This window comes from Sciurus carolinensis, chromosome X, assembly GCF_902686445.1.
Source record: "Sciurus carolinensis chromosome X, mSciCar1.2, whole genome shotgun sequence".
Taxonomy (NCBI): Eukaryota; Metazoa; Chordata; class Mammalia; order Rodentia; family Sciuridae; genus Sciurus; species Sciurus carolinensis.
In genome coordinates, this window is record NC_062232.1 from 7,909,776 (window position 1) to 7,925,601 (window position 15,826).

Genomic DNA, 15,826 nt, shown 5'->3' on the forward strand with positions numbered 1-15,826 from the left:
TGAAATCCTGGCCCCATTCCTCACTAGCCATGTAACTTTGAGCAAATTACTTAATACTCTGTGTCCATGTTTCCCCCTCTAGAAAATGGAGCTGATAACTTATGGAGTTGATATGAAGATTAAATGAATTCATGCAAACAAGGTAATTCTAAGAGAGTCTCACTGCGATAAGTGCTCAAGATTATTCGTTATTATGGTTATCAAATGTCTCTCTGGACTCTAAGAGTCTTCAAAGTATAGAACATCTATATTTACTTCTCTGGGTGGAATTCTCAGAGGTGGATTCAAATCCTACCTTTGCCATATATTGACTTTGGATTTCCTTGACTTATTGTGAGAATTTAATGTCCTTTAAAGCATTGAGGTTTAAATTAGCTCAAGGAAAGTATTCAATAAATTACTTATAATTATTATTGGACTAATCTCAGAGTTCAACACTTATATGCTGAACTGCTTAATGAATGAATAAGTGAATTAACCAGTCAGAATGATGGATAATACTCCAGTAGCTGATATAAATAATCATTAAAATATTATAGCAAAATTTTTCATCATTTGTCAGTCCCTGCCTTGGAGCTTTAGAATTCTAGTTTTAACTGAAGATGCCTGTTTATATTACTCTATGTGTTGTTAACATGCATCAATTTGAATCTCCAAAGAGTAGAGAACAATGTTCTAAGAACAGACACCCTTGCACGATGATACACTTATGGCATGTGGGGGTTAACTGAATTGCAATTGCCAATTGAAGAATATGTGTAAATTTCCTAAGGGTAACAGATAAACCACTATAACAGCTCTCACCTAAAAAGCAATTACTTTAGGAACAAGATGTGTTGTCTTCATTACTTTTTTTCCATAAGTATGCGTATAATAAAAAGAGCTTACTTTGCCATTTATTCATGGACATAAATATTTGACAAGAATCAAACAACATTTTTCTGATACAATTAGAAATACAGTACACAAATTTTAAACTTAAATGTAGAGGAAAAACTACACTGTATCATAATTCCTCAATGACTACATATTTTCCATGCAATTTAAAAAACCAAAATTGCATCCTACAATTGTTGTTTACATTTACCAAGTTACTGTTGCCTTTTTCCCTGGAAGCATGATAAAATGTATGTGCATTGTCCTATGACAGCATTTTAGAATGAATTAAATAATGAACAATAGATACATCTGCATACTCCTCATAACCCACTGGTCTGAAGTACACTTTCCAAATGATTTCATAACATTTTAGAAAGTGAGTACCATTACATTCCTCCTCAGGTCAAAGAAAATGAGATTCATACCTCATAAGTAGCAGTAATGGAATTTGATCCAAGGCTTAGACATCTCCAAAGTCTATGATCATATTGTGCATTAGTTATGCTTTTAGTTAGTAAGGATTGTGGGTGACTAATTCTAAATACTGCACCCCATAAATCTATGCTAAAATTTTTGGGTTCAGTTGCCACGCTGCTGGGCAACTTTGTGCAAGCTCAGGCAGATTTTGTGCTGCAAGCGATCCACCTGTAGTACACATTCAGTCATGTACCAGAAGTGTGAGGTAGTCAAAACCCTGGAAGTGATCTCAACCAAAGGAGGATGGAAATTACTGGAGAAAATCTCCAACTTCTCATTCTTTAGCTCATGGCACATTAAAGATGACAACAAATTCTTCATTGTTTCTCCCATCAAGGTGTATAAGCTATTTCTCTTACCTTTGAATTGGCTGGCCTCTGACTTTATTTAACCAAATGCCACAAGACTATCATGAAGAAAAGAAGCATAATTAGCTACTTGGAAGGTGAGGGGCTACATGAGAAGTATCAAGGCACCAGACATGTAAGTGAAGATAGCATGGACTTTTCAGACCTCCAAAACACCAACGGAAAACAGATGAGTGAAACCAGCTGATGCCACATAGAACATCTAGGCACCTGAGCCTTGATCTGATTTATGACCCACATATTCATGCCACTAAGTTTGGGGGTGACTTATTATGCAGTAATAGATAACTGAAACACAGATAGATCATCCTGAGAGGCAATATATACATTTTCCAGAAGTCCTGATAGAACTTCAGTCTTCCCTTTATTCATTTCTGCACCTTCATGATCCAACACCATGATGGCATTTCCTCATTTCCCATTTCATTCTCATTTCTTCATTCCTGCTTCTTGGGATCACCTCCCAAGAGAACTGCATTCGCCCAGACCTATATTTAAGGTTATTCAAACTAAGACACAATTGTTGTCCCCAACCCCTCATTTTTATATGAAATTTTAAAAACTTATGTTTTTAAGAATAATTTGTCCACACTGCTTCAATTGTATATGGTAATGACCAATCTTTCATTTTCTATTTCTAAAGCAAGATGTTTTGAAGAAATTTAAAGTTATATGTATATACATGCAGAGAAAGAGATTTCACTGATAGATTATGGCCTAAAAATACAAGTCTTTTCATATAAAATAGAAAAATTAACCTTTGAACATTGCAAAAATTTTGCATATAAATGTTTAATAAATTAATTGGGAGGGATCTTTGTATTGTACTAAGTTAATTTTCTTTGTGACCATTCAACTTTTCTTATTCAATGAACTTTTTGAAAAGAACTCTTTAGAACACTTTTTGTTTCACTCAATAAGCATTTACATAACTTTCATCTATCATATTTTTATGTAACATAGAAACCTAATGAGGACAGCCAAATGCATAGCAGGATTTTAACCATGAAAATCTGAAACTTGAACATGAACCTAACTACTTGATCACTTCCATAACTCATCTTTTACCATGTAAATTCAGTATGTGAGAAAAAATAGTATATTTCCAATGTAATGAAAAATTTAAAAATTTAAATGTTGCCATTACAGCAGTACAACAATACATTTACTGAGTTCATGCCTCAGAACTTTTGGAGATAGTCTGGAACCTATATCAAAATTCTTGACCTTCAAGTCTAAGAACAACCTTCATATTATCTTTTATGTTCATTTTATCAGCACTTTGACAAACACATTTTTTCAATGCCATTTGTTAACAATATATTAGCATTAGAAATTAGATTCAAATGCTTATTTAGGAGTTTGATGGAAGACCCAGGGCAACTCTGACATAATATGAAAGCTGCACTTGGTTTTGAACTTTCACATGAATCATGAAGAGAAGAATCCTGATTCACTAGGTTGGCAACAAGAACCTAGTGACAGTTAGTTCTAATTCTGGGTTTCTAGAAGTAGTTTGCAAAATGTCATTGGGCCAATAATTTAACTTTAGTTAACTTTATATTAATCTTTAAACTTTTCTTCAACTCTGGTTTGATATATTCACAATTGTTATCTGCCAAAAGGAAAACATGATGTAACGTCTGTATTAATGTTCAGAAGGACAACTTTGCCAGCCTGTACTTCCTTAATATCAATAATAATAGAGTACTGTTGACTATCTGTATAACAGGATCAGAACTTTTTTGTAGTTTGATGAAAATCATAGTAAGACTGATCTGTAACACAATTCCAGGAAGACTTTCTGTGTCCATTATAATATAAGGGGAGAGTTATGAAGGTCTTCATTTAGGGTAGGGGTGATTAGACATAGACTGGAAATGTCACAGATAGAATCTAGGTGTCACACCGATGTTTGGACTAGATAAAAGACTTTTGAGGACTTTTCCCTCATAATATTCTATTTTGTTCATATGATACTAATATCAGTGTAGAAATACTAATGGGAATTACAGTCAGATTTGGGGTAAACAAGGCCTCTGATTGTAAATGGTACTGTAATTTAGTGATATTGCCTTGATACCTTGAAATGTTAATGAGATGAGGCATGAAAAGCAGTTAGCTTAGTCTCATTTGATAATGACAGCATGAGGAAATAAGGATACACCAGTCTTGAAGTGCAAGGTGTACCATTTACTAGTTAGAGATCCAGTATTGAACTGGGAGCTATCCAGTTTTCAACATTCTACGTATTCTATAAGCAGAAAGTGTCTGATGCAATGAAAGTTACTCTGAACTGGAATGAATGCTGCCCCTTGGCCTGTTGGCATGTCTTGGGTTACACCAAATCCACAATGCAAGTCTGGCAAATTCCTGTGTTCCAAGTCACTAAGCCAAAATGCCCGGGGTGACAGCCTCTTGTTGCTCCAATACTTATCATAAAAAGTATACCTTACTTAACAGCTTGCAAAACAAATTTCCAATTGCCTTCTGCTATTGTCCAAAGCAACTGTGCCAACTCATTCATTTGCTGATCACCTAAGCCTTCTTCAACTGCCATAGCAGAGAGTTTCTGGCACAGCAGTGGGTACATGATAAATATCTTTGACTAAATTTATTCTTTATGTACTGCTTTTCTTGCTTCCTGGTTGTATGACTGGACAAATCTTCAATTTGATTTAACCTTGTCATTTTTTTGCATCTTTTACTACTTTTTATTTGCTGGGTACTTTCCAAGTAATCATGTCATTAGCTCCTCACAAAAACATTTTTGAAGTAGGAACTTTCATTACCTTCATTTGATAGGTGAGGAATCTGAGGCACAAAGAGGCTTGGTAATTTATTTAAAGTCATAGGGCAGAGTGGGATTTTTAATCCAAGTCGTCAGGCTCACAGCTTAGCTTAACCCATTCACTTCATTCCTCCTCCAGTTAAGTATGATTACCTCTTGAATTGAGTCTCAGTGTCCTCATATAACACAGAGTTGCCCTAATGACAAAATCTGGTGCACATTCTACAAGTTGTACAAATGCTAGTTGCTATTTTGTTTATCATTATCAGTATAACCCATCAATTATGATTAACTAAAAGAAGTAAGAAAGGGATTAATTGAAAGTTCCAATTTTTGCAGAATTACACTTTGCTCAAAAGTCAAATAATCTGGTAGTCCACTCCATGATTTTCCTGTATCAAATTAACTGTAGCAGAGGTCTTGTTGTAATAAGTCTTAAGGTGGCATGGTTATTGTCACCTAAGGCTTATCTTTCCCCTTCCCTATCCACATTTGGGTCTCAGTGTACCAGATGGCTCATGTGAAAGGTGAAGTTATCAGCAAAGCAAGCTGAGAATTGATCCAGAGCTTATTCACACTTCAGCCCCTGTAGTTGATATTGATTCCCCTATTTCCATGAGTGGTCCAGAACTACAGAAATGAAAACATATTATTTTCTTGATTCATGAGGTCACACAATTCAATTCACTTCCAATTTCTATAAAAACCTGTTCAACTTCTTAGGCTCAGGACTTTCCTCTTGGGTTCATCAGCATATCACCTGATAGATGGTTTTTCAAATTGTTTTTAGTTCTAATGGCTCCTGAAAATCTTTTGACCATTTAATAGCTCTGGAGAGAAATGACCAGGTAATTTTTCAAGATCATAAGTAGTTTTTAAAATCTCTGCAATTTCTGAAAATAACCATTTTAATAGATTCTCTATGCTTGATTCCAAAGTATAAAAATCAGGACATAGAATTTCCATAGTAACCAATCTCAGAAAATCTCAGGGCTGACTGCTAACTCCTCTGTTGAATCTTCCAGAGCTGTTACTACCTCCCTTACTGCATATTCAAGGAAGGCATGTAAAATATATTGGGTCTGTACCAGTTAAATAACTGCTCTTCTACATTCATGCTTACATTTTATTGAAAACATGATATAGAAATAATATTCGGTATATTTTCTGAAAGTAATAAACATGATCCTTTTTTCTTAGTTGAAATAAAATTCACAGACCATAAAGTTCACCCTTTCAAAGTTTACAATTCAGGTTGTAGTGTTTTCATAAGGTTCTACTACCATCACCTATATGTAGTTTCAGAAGCTTTACTTTACCCTAAGAAGAAGTCTTGTACCCACTAGTAGTCACTTTCCTAACTCTCTTGACTTCCAGCCTCTGATAACCACTAATCTACTTTCTGTCACTATGCATTTGCGTATGGTGGACATTTCATATACATGTAATCATACAACATATGATCCTTTGTGACTGACTTCTTTCATGTATCATAATGTTTTCAAGATTCATTCATGCTAAAGCATGTAACAGTACTTTGTTTCCTTTTTTAACCAAATAATCTTCCATTGTACAAGTATACAATATTTTGTTTATCTATTCATTAACTGAATGTACAATCTCTGGTTTGGACTATGTTTTCATTTCACTTGGGTATATACCCAGAAGCTAAAATGCTGAGTCATAGGGTAATTCTGTTTAACATTTTGAAGAATATCCAAAGAGCTTTTCCAAGATGCTACATCAATTTGCATTCCTACTAGCAACGTATGAGAATTCCAGTTTCTGCATATTCTTGTCAACACTTGCTGTTATCTGTCTTTCTTATTATAGTTATCCTATTGGAATCTCATTGTGGTTTTGATTTTTACTTCCCTAATAGCTAATGAAAACATCATTCTTTACCAGCTAACACAACAACTAATCTCATGTTTTCACAATGCATTCCAAGTCTTTTAGCCGTATTGTGACATAGTTGAACCAATAGATTTGCTCTCAAAGAAAAAACAGTAAACTTTAGAATGAGATGTCATTCCCCAATGGCATGTATTTATCTGGGATACAGGAAAACTGTTGTCAGCACACAGACTCCCTCAGTCATTGACTAAATTTTGATATAAAACACACTTTCCCTTATTTGAGCACCAGATTGGAAGAATCAGAATCACACCATGAAATGGAATAGGTTTTTGTTTTTACAAATTTTGAATGCATCATGACATATCCCAGAGTTCATTTGGATATGACAACTGGCTGAGCCACAAAGTATTGATGGACCCTTGTAATATACATATGGGACCAAGTCATCAAAAACAATGTGAGAAGCCAGGCATGGTGGTGCATACCTGTAATCCCAGCAATTCTGGAGGCTGAGGCAGGAAGATCACAAGTTCAAGGCCAGCTTCAGCAATGTAGTGAAGCCCTAAGCAACTTAGCTAGACTCTGTCTCAAAATAAAAAGTAAAAAGGGCTGGGGATGTGACTCAGTGTAGTTAAGTGCCCCTGGGTTCAATTGCAATACCAAACAAACAAACAAAATCAATGTGAGGAGAGAAAATAATCTTATAATCTTTCCAGGCAAACTTTACATTAAATGACAAAATCCCTCCATGCTGTTCAAAGACCTTCCAGATCTGTACTTCACCATCTTCCCACTCCCATACACAATTCCAGTTCTCTAAGTTTTCTAAGTTCTTCAAGCATACAATGTTTCCTCTTAAAGGTGATTCCTTCTTCCTATAGAGCTGTCCTTCTTGTTTGTAGAAAAGCCTCCTCATTCACCAGTTTCATTTGAGACATTGCAGACTTCCTTAGTTCTTGTGTCCATTTCCACCACTACTGTGACAAATTATCACATAGTCAGTGGTGTAAAATAACACACATATGTTCTATTATGGATCCTCACTTGTCCAGGATCAAGATGTCTGTAGAGTTGTATTCCCTCTTTGGGTTTTAAAAGAGAGTCTCTTTCCTTTCCTTTTACAGCCTCTGGAGGCTGACATATTCCTTGGCTCAAGGCTCCTTCCTCCATCCTCAAAGAAAGCATTGGAGCATCTTCAAATTCTCTTCCTCCCCCACCTCTTTCTTCTCTCTCTCTCTAACTGACCTCTTGCTTTCCTCTTATAAGGACCCTTGTAACTATACTGGCCCTACTCAGATAATCTACAATAATACCCCATCTGTGGCATAGTCACAAGTATGGGGGATTAGAATATGGACAACTTTGGGGGCCATTATTCCATCTATCACAGTCCTGCCACAATGCCTGAACACTGAACAAGTGTAGAGATTTATTGATTTGAAGTTATTGCTTTCATAAGCTGTAACACCTTACAGGGCCATTCCTGTTTGCTCTCCATGCATTGTTAAGGTTGAATGCTTAGCTGGCATTTGATAAATATTTAATGATGACCTAGCTGAGTGGCCAGTTTGGTTTTGCTAGACCAGAGTTCTGGGAGAAAGGAAGGAAGCAGACTCAGATTATATTTTAAAAGACACTGGAATGACTAGCTAAGCAGTTTAGATTTCATTCCATACACAGTGAGGCTTATTGAAGGTTTTTGATTAGTGGCTTAACATAATTACAATGCTGTCTTTGGAATAAAGGTCAAAATGAGACTAGGATGCAGGGTGACCATGCACAGGGCCACAGCAAGTGAAGACTCAATGGAGGCAATGAAAATGTGAATAAAAAGTCAGAGAGATATAAGGACTTGGATTCATTTCACCCAAATTCCTTCTGTACTTACTTTTCTCACAGGTTTAGCAATTTATTTTGAGAATCAAGAAGGATTTCTGAGTGGTTCTGAACTTGTTATTTGACTTTTAGGTACTTAATGTTTTCAGATTTTCTATTTAACTATAAAATAAGGAGGTCCAACCCTCAAACCCCAAAATTCTGGTGACAGTTCAATTCCAAAGTGTCTTAGAAGTTGTGTTCACATTATTCTCCATTTAAGTTAAACACCTTTGAAAATTCTGGCAGAAAGAGAGTTTGAGAAAGAGAAAATATGAAACCTAATTTTTTTCCTAGTAAAAAAATCATGAAAGTATTATGTTGATTTCCAGACATAATTCTTATGTCAATTTCCTGTTTGGAATTGTTTTATTGTAATTAATTCCTCTTTGGTGATATGAGTGAGACTATTTTTAATCACAATATTCCTCTCATCACATTTTCATCTAAAATTCCAATTTCCATCATTATATATTTATTATTCAATTGTCTCCTAAAGATATATTTAGACATCCATATCTTTTCATATCCTCAATAACTTTTGAAGGTATATTTTTTTCCATTTCAAAGCTTTGGTTGACATGTACCAGGTAAGAAGAAAGAAATTATAAAAGTGGAGCCACAAATGAAAGAAAAGATGGTACTAGAAAGCAAAAGTTTCTTGAATCCAGGATGTCTCAACCTTGGTACTATTTATATTTGTAAGATACTTGTTTATTATGAGGGCTTTCCTGCACATTATAGGATGTTTAGCAGCACTTCTGGCCCCTACACTGTCCAGTTCTGGCAATAGAAAATACCAACAGGTATTACCATATGATCCCTGAGGTGCAACCTCTATCCAGGTTTACCACTGGCCTAAACCCTTGGAGTATAAGCTAGATTTTTAATAATACAAAGATGAGTAGAAGTTCAGCTTTCAAGTACTTCAATAGTACAAGAAAATTATTTGTGAGAATGGAGAAGATGGAAATACAGAGTCATTTGTTCATATGGAAATTCCCACTTGTTTACAGGATTCTTGACATGATTTCCCCATGCCTGCCTTCTCTGAGTATCTATCTGTTTCATGTTTCTAAACTATGGTCCCCCAGACACCATAGTGATCCCTCTAAAACACATATCTGATCACTTTATACCCTCAAACTTAAAAATCACCAAGTCCCCCATTCTCCACAGCAGTTTCTCAGCTCTGGTACTGATTGACCAGATGATTTTCTTCATGAGACTGTCCTGAACATTGCAGGGTATTTCAAAGCATCCTTGACATTCCAATTAGATGCCAGCAGGTACTCCCCTGTGGTATACTGAATAATGTTCCATCAAAAGGGTCCATACCAAATCCCTTGAACCTGAGTTCATCGTGGCAATGGGGAATTAAGGTTTGAGATGCAGTTAACAATTGTTAATCAGCTGGCCTTAAAATAGTGAGATTGTCCTGGATTAGTCAGGTAATAAAAGAATCTTGAAAAAAGTCAGAGAGAGAAATGACCAGGAAAGAAGGGTTAAAGAGACACAGCATGGCCAAGTTTGAAGATGAAGGATGGGAGCCACTAGAAAAGAAAGGCAACAAACTCTAGTAACTTCAAAAGGAATACAGCTCAGTAAGTAACTTGAACTTAGCTTAGCAAGAGCTATGGTATTTCTGATCTTCAGAACTATCATAAGTTTTTATTGCTTTAAGTCACTAAAAATTTGTGGTTAGGTGTTACAGCAGGGATAGGAAACTGATACATCACTACAAGTCATGATATCCCAAAATGTGATCAGACATTGCCAAATGTACATGGGGACAAAGTTACCTCCAGATTGAGTCATTGTTTTACACAATACAGAGTAGAAACTCCTGAAAAAGTGCACAGTATGGTATTTTGTAAAAAATACTACCCTACCTGGTAAACACAGTCACCAACAGATAGCAAGGTAAGTTTGATACTCCAGGCACATGAAATTTCTCACTTCAGAGACATATCTACATCTTTTCACCTCTTTGCAGATGTGATTCCAAGGTTTCCCTTAAAGGGTATGGTATATACTTTGGCCCTTATGTCATTTTTATTCCTGCCCATAATTACCCCCACACACAAAATGCCTGATTTCTGGTTTAATCAGGTTACTACCTGGAAAACCCTTTGATTGCTACATATATTAAACTACAGGTGTCCTAACCTCCCTCTCCTAACACATTGTTGCACTTAAGCCCTTAAAAATCTTTGTTGGACACTCTGTCCTTACAAACACCTCTGTGCCTTTGTATGTCCACTCTTTTCTATCTCATCAAGAAATGACTTCCCTTCTTCTCACTGTAAATAGCAGTCATCATTGAAGATCAAGTTCAAATGTTTCTTAAATAGTGAAGGCTTCTAAGACCTCCCAGAGGACAGAGATTCATCATTTCCCCCCGCTGTGGTGTGCCATGGTGCACATTCACCATGCCAACTTTATTGGTTCACATGTTCCCTCATTAGACTGGGAGCTCTTTAAGAGTTGACCCCATATTGAAGCCTCTCTGTATTGTTAGTATGTAGAGAAATACTTCTGATCAAGAAATGTCTGTAGTGTGAATGAGGAAAAGTTAAAAAATTGGGGATATTCAGAAATCATTTTAATTATGGGTTATAGAAGATTGCAAACTCCCAGTTATTGGCAAAATCCTAGCTCTGGTTCACATTAGAAGGATCCCAGGATTGAAATGAGAGGTTTTATCATCTTATCTGTGATCAGAGACAAGAACAGAACCTAGCTGCTAAGACAACAAAATGGGAAACATGTACCAATTGAGTCATCATATACCATATATCCCTTTGTCTTCTCTTTTTCTACTAAATATATATTCTCCCCAGCAAGTGCATAAATCAGATTATGTTAAAGCAATCCTGAAACACATGGTAAGGATATACTAACAGAGTTATACCTTACTTTGTTTAACACCTCCCAGGTTTAGGCCATAAAATGGTCATTTATGAGTCTTAAGTGAGCACAAGTAATAGAGTTGCTGGCATTTATGAGAATCTTGGGAGTGGGAGCTGTTATGTGAACAATTTGGTTTAAAACCAGAGAATCTGCTAAAAGAACTAAGTGGAAATGGATGTGATCCATCACTGCATAAACCTGAAAGCGAAATCTCAGGTTTTCTTATGGATTCAGGAAGAGAAACAGAAAATTTGAACAAACAATTAGAAGAACATGAAATCTGCAGGCATGATTCCAGAGGGATCCTCATGGTTTGGGAAGCAGAGGACAGCCCTGGGAAACTTTAGACCAGCTGACAGCCCTTCTGTGGGCACTCACTAGATGACCAGTATAGGGCACTACAGTCAACCTCAGCAGCATAGCTATTCTCAACTTGGGTGATTTTCACCCCCAGAGGATATTCAACAGTATCTAGAGACATTTTTCATTGTCATACTGGTAGAGAAGAGTGCTACTGGCATCTAGTGGGTAGAGGTCAGGGATGCTGCTCAATATCCTACAATATCCAAGACATCTCCCATGGTAAAGAATCTCTCAGCCCCAGATGTCAACTGTGCCAAGGATGAGAAACCCTGAGCCAGAAAACCAAGAAAATTGTAAGAATCAAATCTGTATGAGCCAGATCTCCCTTCTAGGGCCTCTAAGCAACATTGCAAAGGACTCATTTGCTGCCCATTTGACATCATCAGTAAAGATTCTCTTTTCGGACAAAAGACACAGCTTGTTTGCAAGTGAGAAGGACAAACAGTGCCCAATAGGATGAATTTCTTGGTTTTGGAGAGGATTCCAGGGTACTAAACCTTTGAAAGGTAATCCAGGCCTTTAAATTCCAGACCCAAGGGTTATGTTAGGATATCTTGGCCTCTACTAAACAAAACCAGTGTTGGACCTTCATGCCAGAATTCCATCCAATCACTTCATATCTGCCTGAAGCATAAAGGGATTTCCGCTTAACCCCCTCCACACACACACACACACACACACACACACACACACACTCACACATACACATAAACCTTTTATGAGAAAATTTTGTTCTTTTGCTAGATGGCCACATACTTAGTTTTAACCACTGCAAAAAGGTGAAAATATGGAAGATGAGCTCCATGCAGATGGTCCAAACACTACATGGAACAGTCAGGAGTCATCCAGTATTGCTGTTCAGATACATGCCCATCAATTATGACATTTTAATAGGTAAAAAGATAATTTACAATAAATGGGTGTATAATTTGCAACAAGTGGGATCACCTATGATCGAATGACTTTTGGTCATAACAACAATGAACAGTATCTGTATCTATATATCAAATTCCACATATGCACAGATGCAAAGAAAAATCAGGTACATTCTTAATGATGCACTTGATTTTAAACATAAATGTCAGTGACTAGCTTATCCAAAAAGTTGACTTGTTTTTGCATTTCTCTCTTGCTCTGAACACCTATACATTAATCTGACAATGTGTGCTTCTGAAACAGAGCAGGAATACAGCTTCTCTTAGAAATCAAGAGTTCAACATTTCAACTTTTGGTCCTCTAATACTGAGTCTCCTGGCTCAGAGATAACATCCATTCTGTTTCAACTTTTCTTTTGACTGTCTCTTTTACTCAACAAAATGGGTAGCACAGTTAGTAAAGCTTGTTTGGTTTTTTTTGTTTGTTTGTTTTCCATAGTCCTCTCAGCAACAGCAGCAGTTAGATTGACATATTAACTAACATTAATAACACGTGATGCTAATATTTGATACATAATGCTCATTTTTCTAAGGTGGTCTATTAAAGCTGAAATCAAAGTTATCTCATGGTAACAGAACTGCATATGATCTTGAATGTAATTTTGCTTGGTTGTGCTTCCTTTATTTAGCCTAAATCTCCAACAAATACATTGTATTTTATTTCATTTCTATAATGCTAACTGTGCTTTAAAATATTTAATTACAACTGATGGGCTCTCCCTTCCCTTATGGAACCAGATCCAAGGCAAACCTATAGAGTTTGTGAACTGAAAGGAATAGGAGTTGGTCATTTTTAAACCAACTATTTATTCTCTAAAAGCAAGCTGCTTTCCAAGTACCCATCAACCACAGTTTCCCAATAGTTATATTCTCCACTCTTAACCAGAGAATGAACATTTTAAGGGTATCAAATAACTTTGAGTTCCCTATTATTGATTCCTGATTCATGTCTATTCCACTAACTACTAATTGTCCTTAGTGGAATTTGGGCATATTTCCACGATATTTCATACCCCTGAAGCAGAGAAACTATTCAGTATCATATATTTCTGAAATTACACCTTTAGGGAAAAGAAATCAAAACTAGAGAATTCTAGTAGTTACTGCACACTGCCACCCAAACACACAATCAATAACATCTTTCAGAATAATGTTCCTAAATTCTACAGAACAACCGATGGCAGACATATATCAAAATATATTTCATCCAATCATTACAAACATCAATAGATCTTTTGAGTTCCAAAAAGTATCAGCATGGAGTGAAGGGATAATACAATCATTTGCCTGTAGCACAATCTGGAAATCAGAAAACCATCTCTTCCTCCAGCTCCCTTGACTACTCCAAAGAAGAGCCAAGGAATCCTGCAGGACACACATATGTGCTGAGTGGCCACTAGGGATGTCCCATTTCCAGGCACCATTTAATCAGCCTAAGTTGAAACAGTTACACCATGCAAACCCCTCAGCTGGTGCCTGGCTCTGTAAATGTGATGGAATTAAAGGCAGTGGCCTGGAACTGCCTGTGGCATCCAGCTTTGGGCCATGAGGACGCATGGCGTTGGTCCCTACCTCAGACTTCCACACGATGTAGGGGTGGCCGTGACTGTTGGGTGGGGACTGGAACTTCCTCTGCTGAAGCCACCTCCTGGGAGAAGCGAAGATGCCATTGGGGCCTCCCGCAGAGGAGCAGAGGATGTTCACAGAGCTGCGGCTGCTGACTGGCCCAGCCAGGACAGAAGGCAAGTCCCAGGCCATGCTTTTCTTGAGACCACCGCGACCCAAGGGGACCTCGTAGTCAAAGTGGAAGCTGCCCGAAGGCGACTTCTCCTGCGGGGTGCTGGGCATGGAGAAGGACGAGCAAAGAGGTCTGGGTTGAGGTAGCCGGGTGGCCCGGGATGGTTGACTCCTGGAAGAAGATGCCGAGCGGGGGCAGAGACCCTCCGCTAGGGGTTGTGGAGAGTAAAGGCGGCCTGCTGTCGACCCCTGCGTAACGCCCTCTGTGACCGTTTCGCCCCCACAGCTGCCGATCAAGGCTGGGTCCAGGCTGCGGGTCTGGCGCAGCTTCCTCTTGGAGAAGCCCTTGGCTGAGGCCGCACCGCCCGAGGCGGGTGAAGAGCAGGAAAAGACGCTGTGGAGCAGGCTCTGGGCGGACATCTCGGAGAGGCTGTGCCCGAGGGCCACCTTCTCTCTCCCTCCTGGAATGTTGGAGGCTTTAGGCTGGGAAAGTAAGGCAGCTAGGGAAAAGCTGCCAGGAGCGACTGGTTGAGCGCGGTGGAGGGTAATTCCCGGCTCATGCACCACCCGCGCGCTCCAAGTGCTCCTGCCGGGACAGAAGCAGAAGATCCATCACCAGTCTTCTAGGAAAAAAGGGTCCTGGTCCTTCCTGAAACCTTTAGAATCTTCCCTTGGAACCCCAGTCGCAAAGACGGTAAGGAAGAAGAGGAGGGTCAGGCGTTTGCTTGGTTCCCAGCTCCAGCCCGCCAGCGCCACTCCCCCTTCCAAACCAGGCGGGAGACTCGGCGCTCAAGCTCGCTAGCTCTGGACAACCTCGAAGTCTCCAGAAAGCTCCTCCTCGTGGCCAGAGGACAGTCCTGAGGGTCGGGGAGGAGGCTGCCTGCGTGTGTGCCAGGGCGCGTCTGCTGCGCTCACCGCGAAGTGTGATCTTCCCTGGGCACCAGAGCTAAGCGCCCCAGCTGCACCTTTAGGGCACCCTCTCGGTGCACTAGCGCTGGAGGCTGTGCTTTTGGGCTCCTCTTGGTTGCTGCGACTGCTCTTCCTACTGGAAATACTCAAGAGTGTCTCCAAACCGGAGGTTCCCGCGGAATCTGGGTCTTGCTGCAAAGTGGGACACTGAGCGCAATGCGCCCAGGGCCTTCCAAGGACTATGACCGTAGAGAATTCCCCGCTGCCCTCAGCACTATTCAGAAAGGGGGGAGCTCCAGAGACAGCCTCAGAAGCCGGTGCCCATGTTCCGCTGTAGAGCGACACTTGATATTCCCAGTCAGTCGTGGGCCCAGGGCAGGCATGGAGATGTCCCCGCAATGCTCGTGCTAGAAGCAGGAGAAAGGGGGTGGCTGGGACGGGTAGGGCCAGAGGAACGCAGGGTCTGGAGCCAGGGCGGAGCCAGGAGCAGGAGAAATCAGGACGTGAAGATTTCCAGACGCCAAACCTGGGAGCAGCGCACAGAACGAGCAGCTAGCACTAATACGTGGTCTCTTGGGGAGAAAGTCGTGAGGACGGAAATGCAGACCTTCTCCCACCCACCCTTGTCTCCCCTCCCCCACAGACCAAAAGGAGCGCCAGCTCCACTCACGTTTCTGGAAAGGAAGGGAAGTGTCAGATTGCACCCCACCCACTGGTGT

At 39.2% G+C, this 15,826-nt stretch overlaps 1 protein-coding gene across 1 annotated transcript in view; it reads right to left on the reverse strand.

The window, feature by feature from the left end:
• Arhgap6 (Rho GTPase activating protein 6) overlaps positions 1–14,939 on the reverse strand; it is a 467,990-nt gene extending 453,051 nt beyond the window's left edge. The window contains exon 1 of the mRNA XM_047535497.1: positions 14,034–14,939. Coding sequence (XP_047391453.1) covers positions 14,034–14,618 — 585 coding nt within the window. The 5' untranslated portion in view covers positions 14,619–14,939. The remainder of the gene's footprint in view (positions 1–14,033) is intronic.
• Positions 14,940–15,826: the final 887 nt, after the last annotated feature.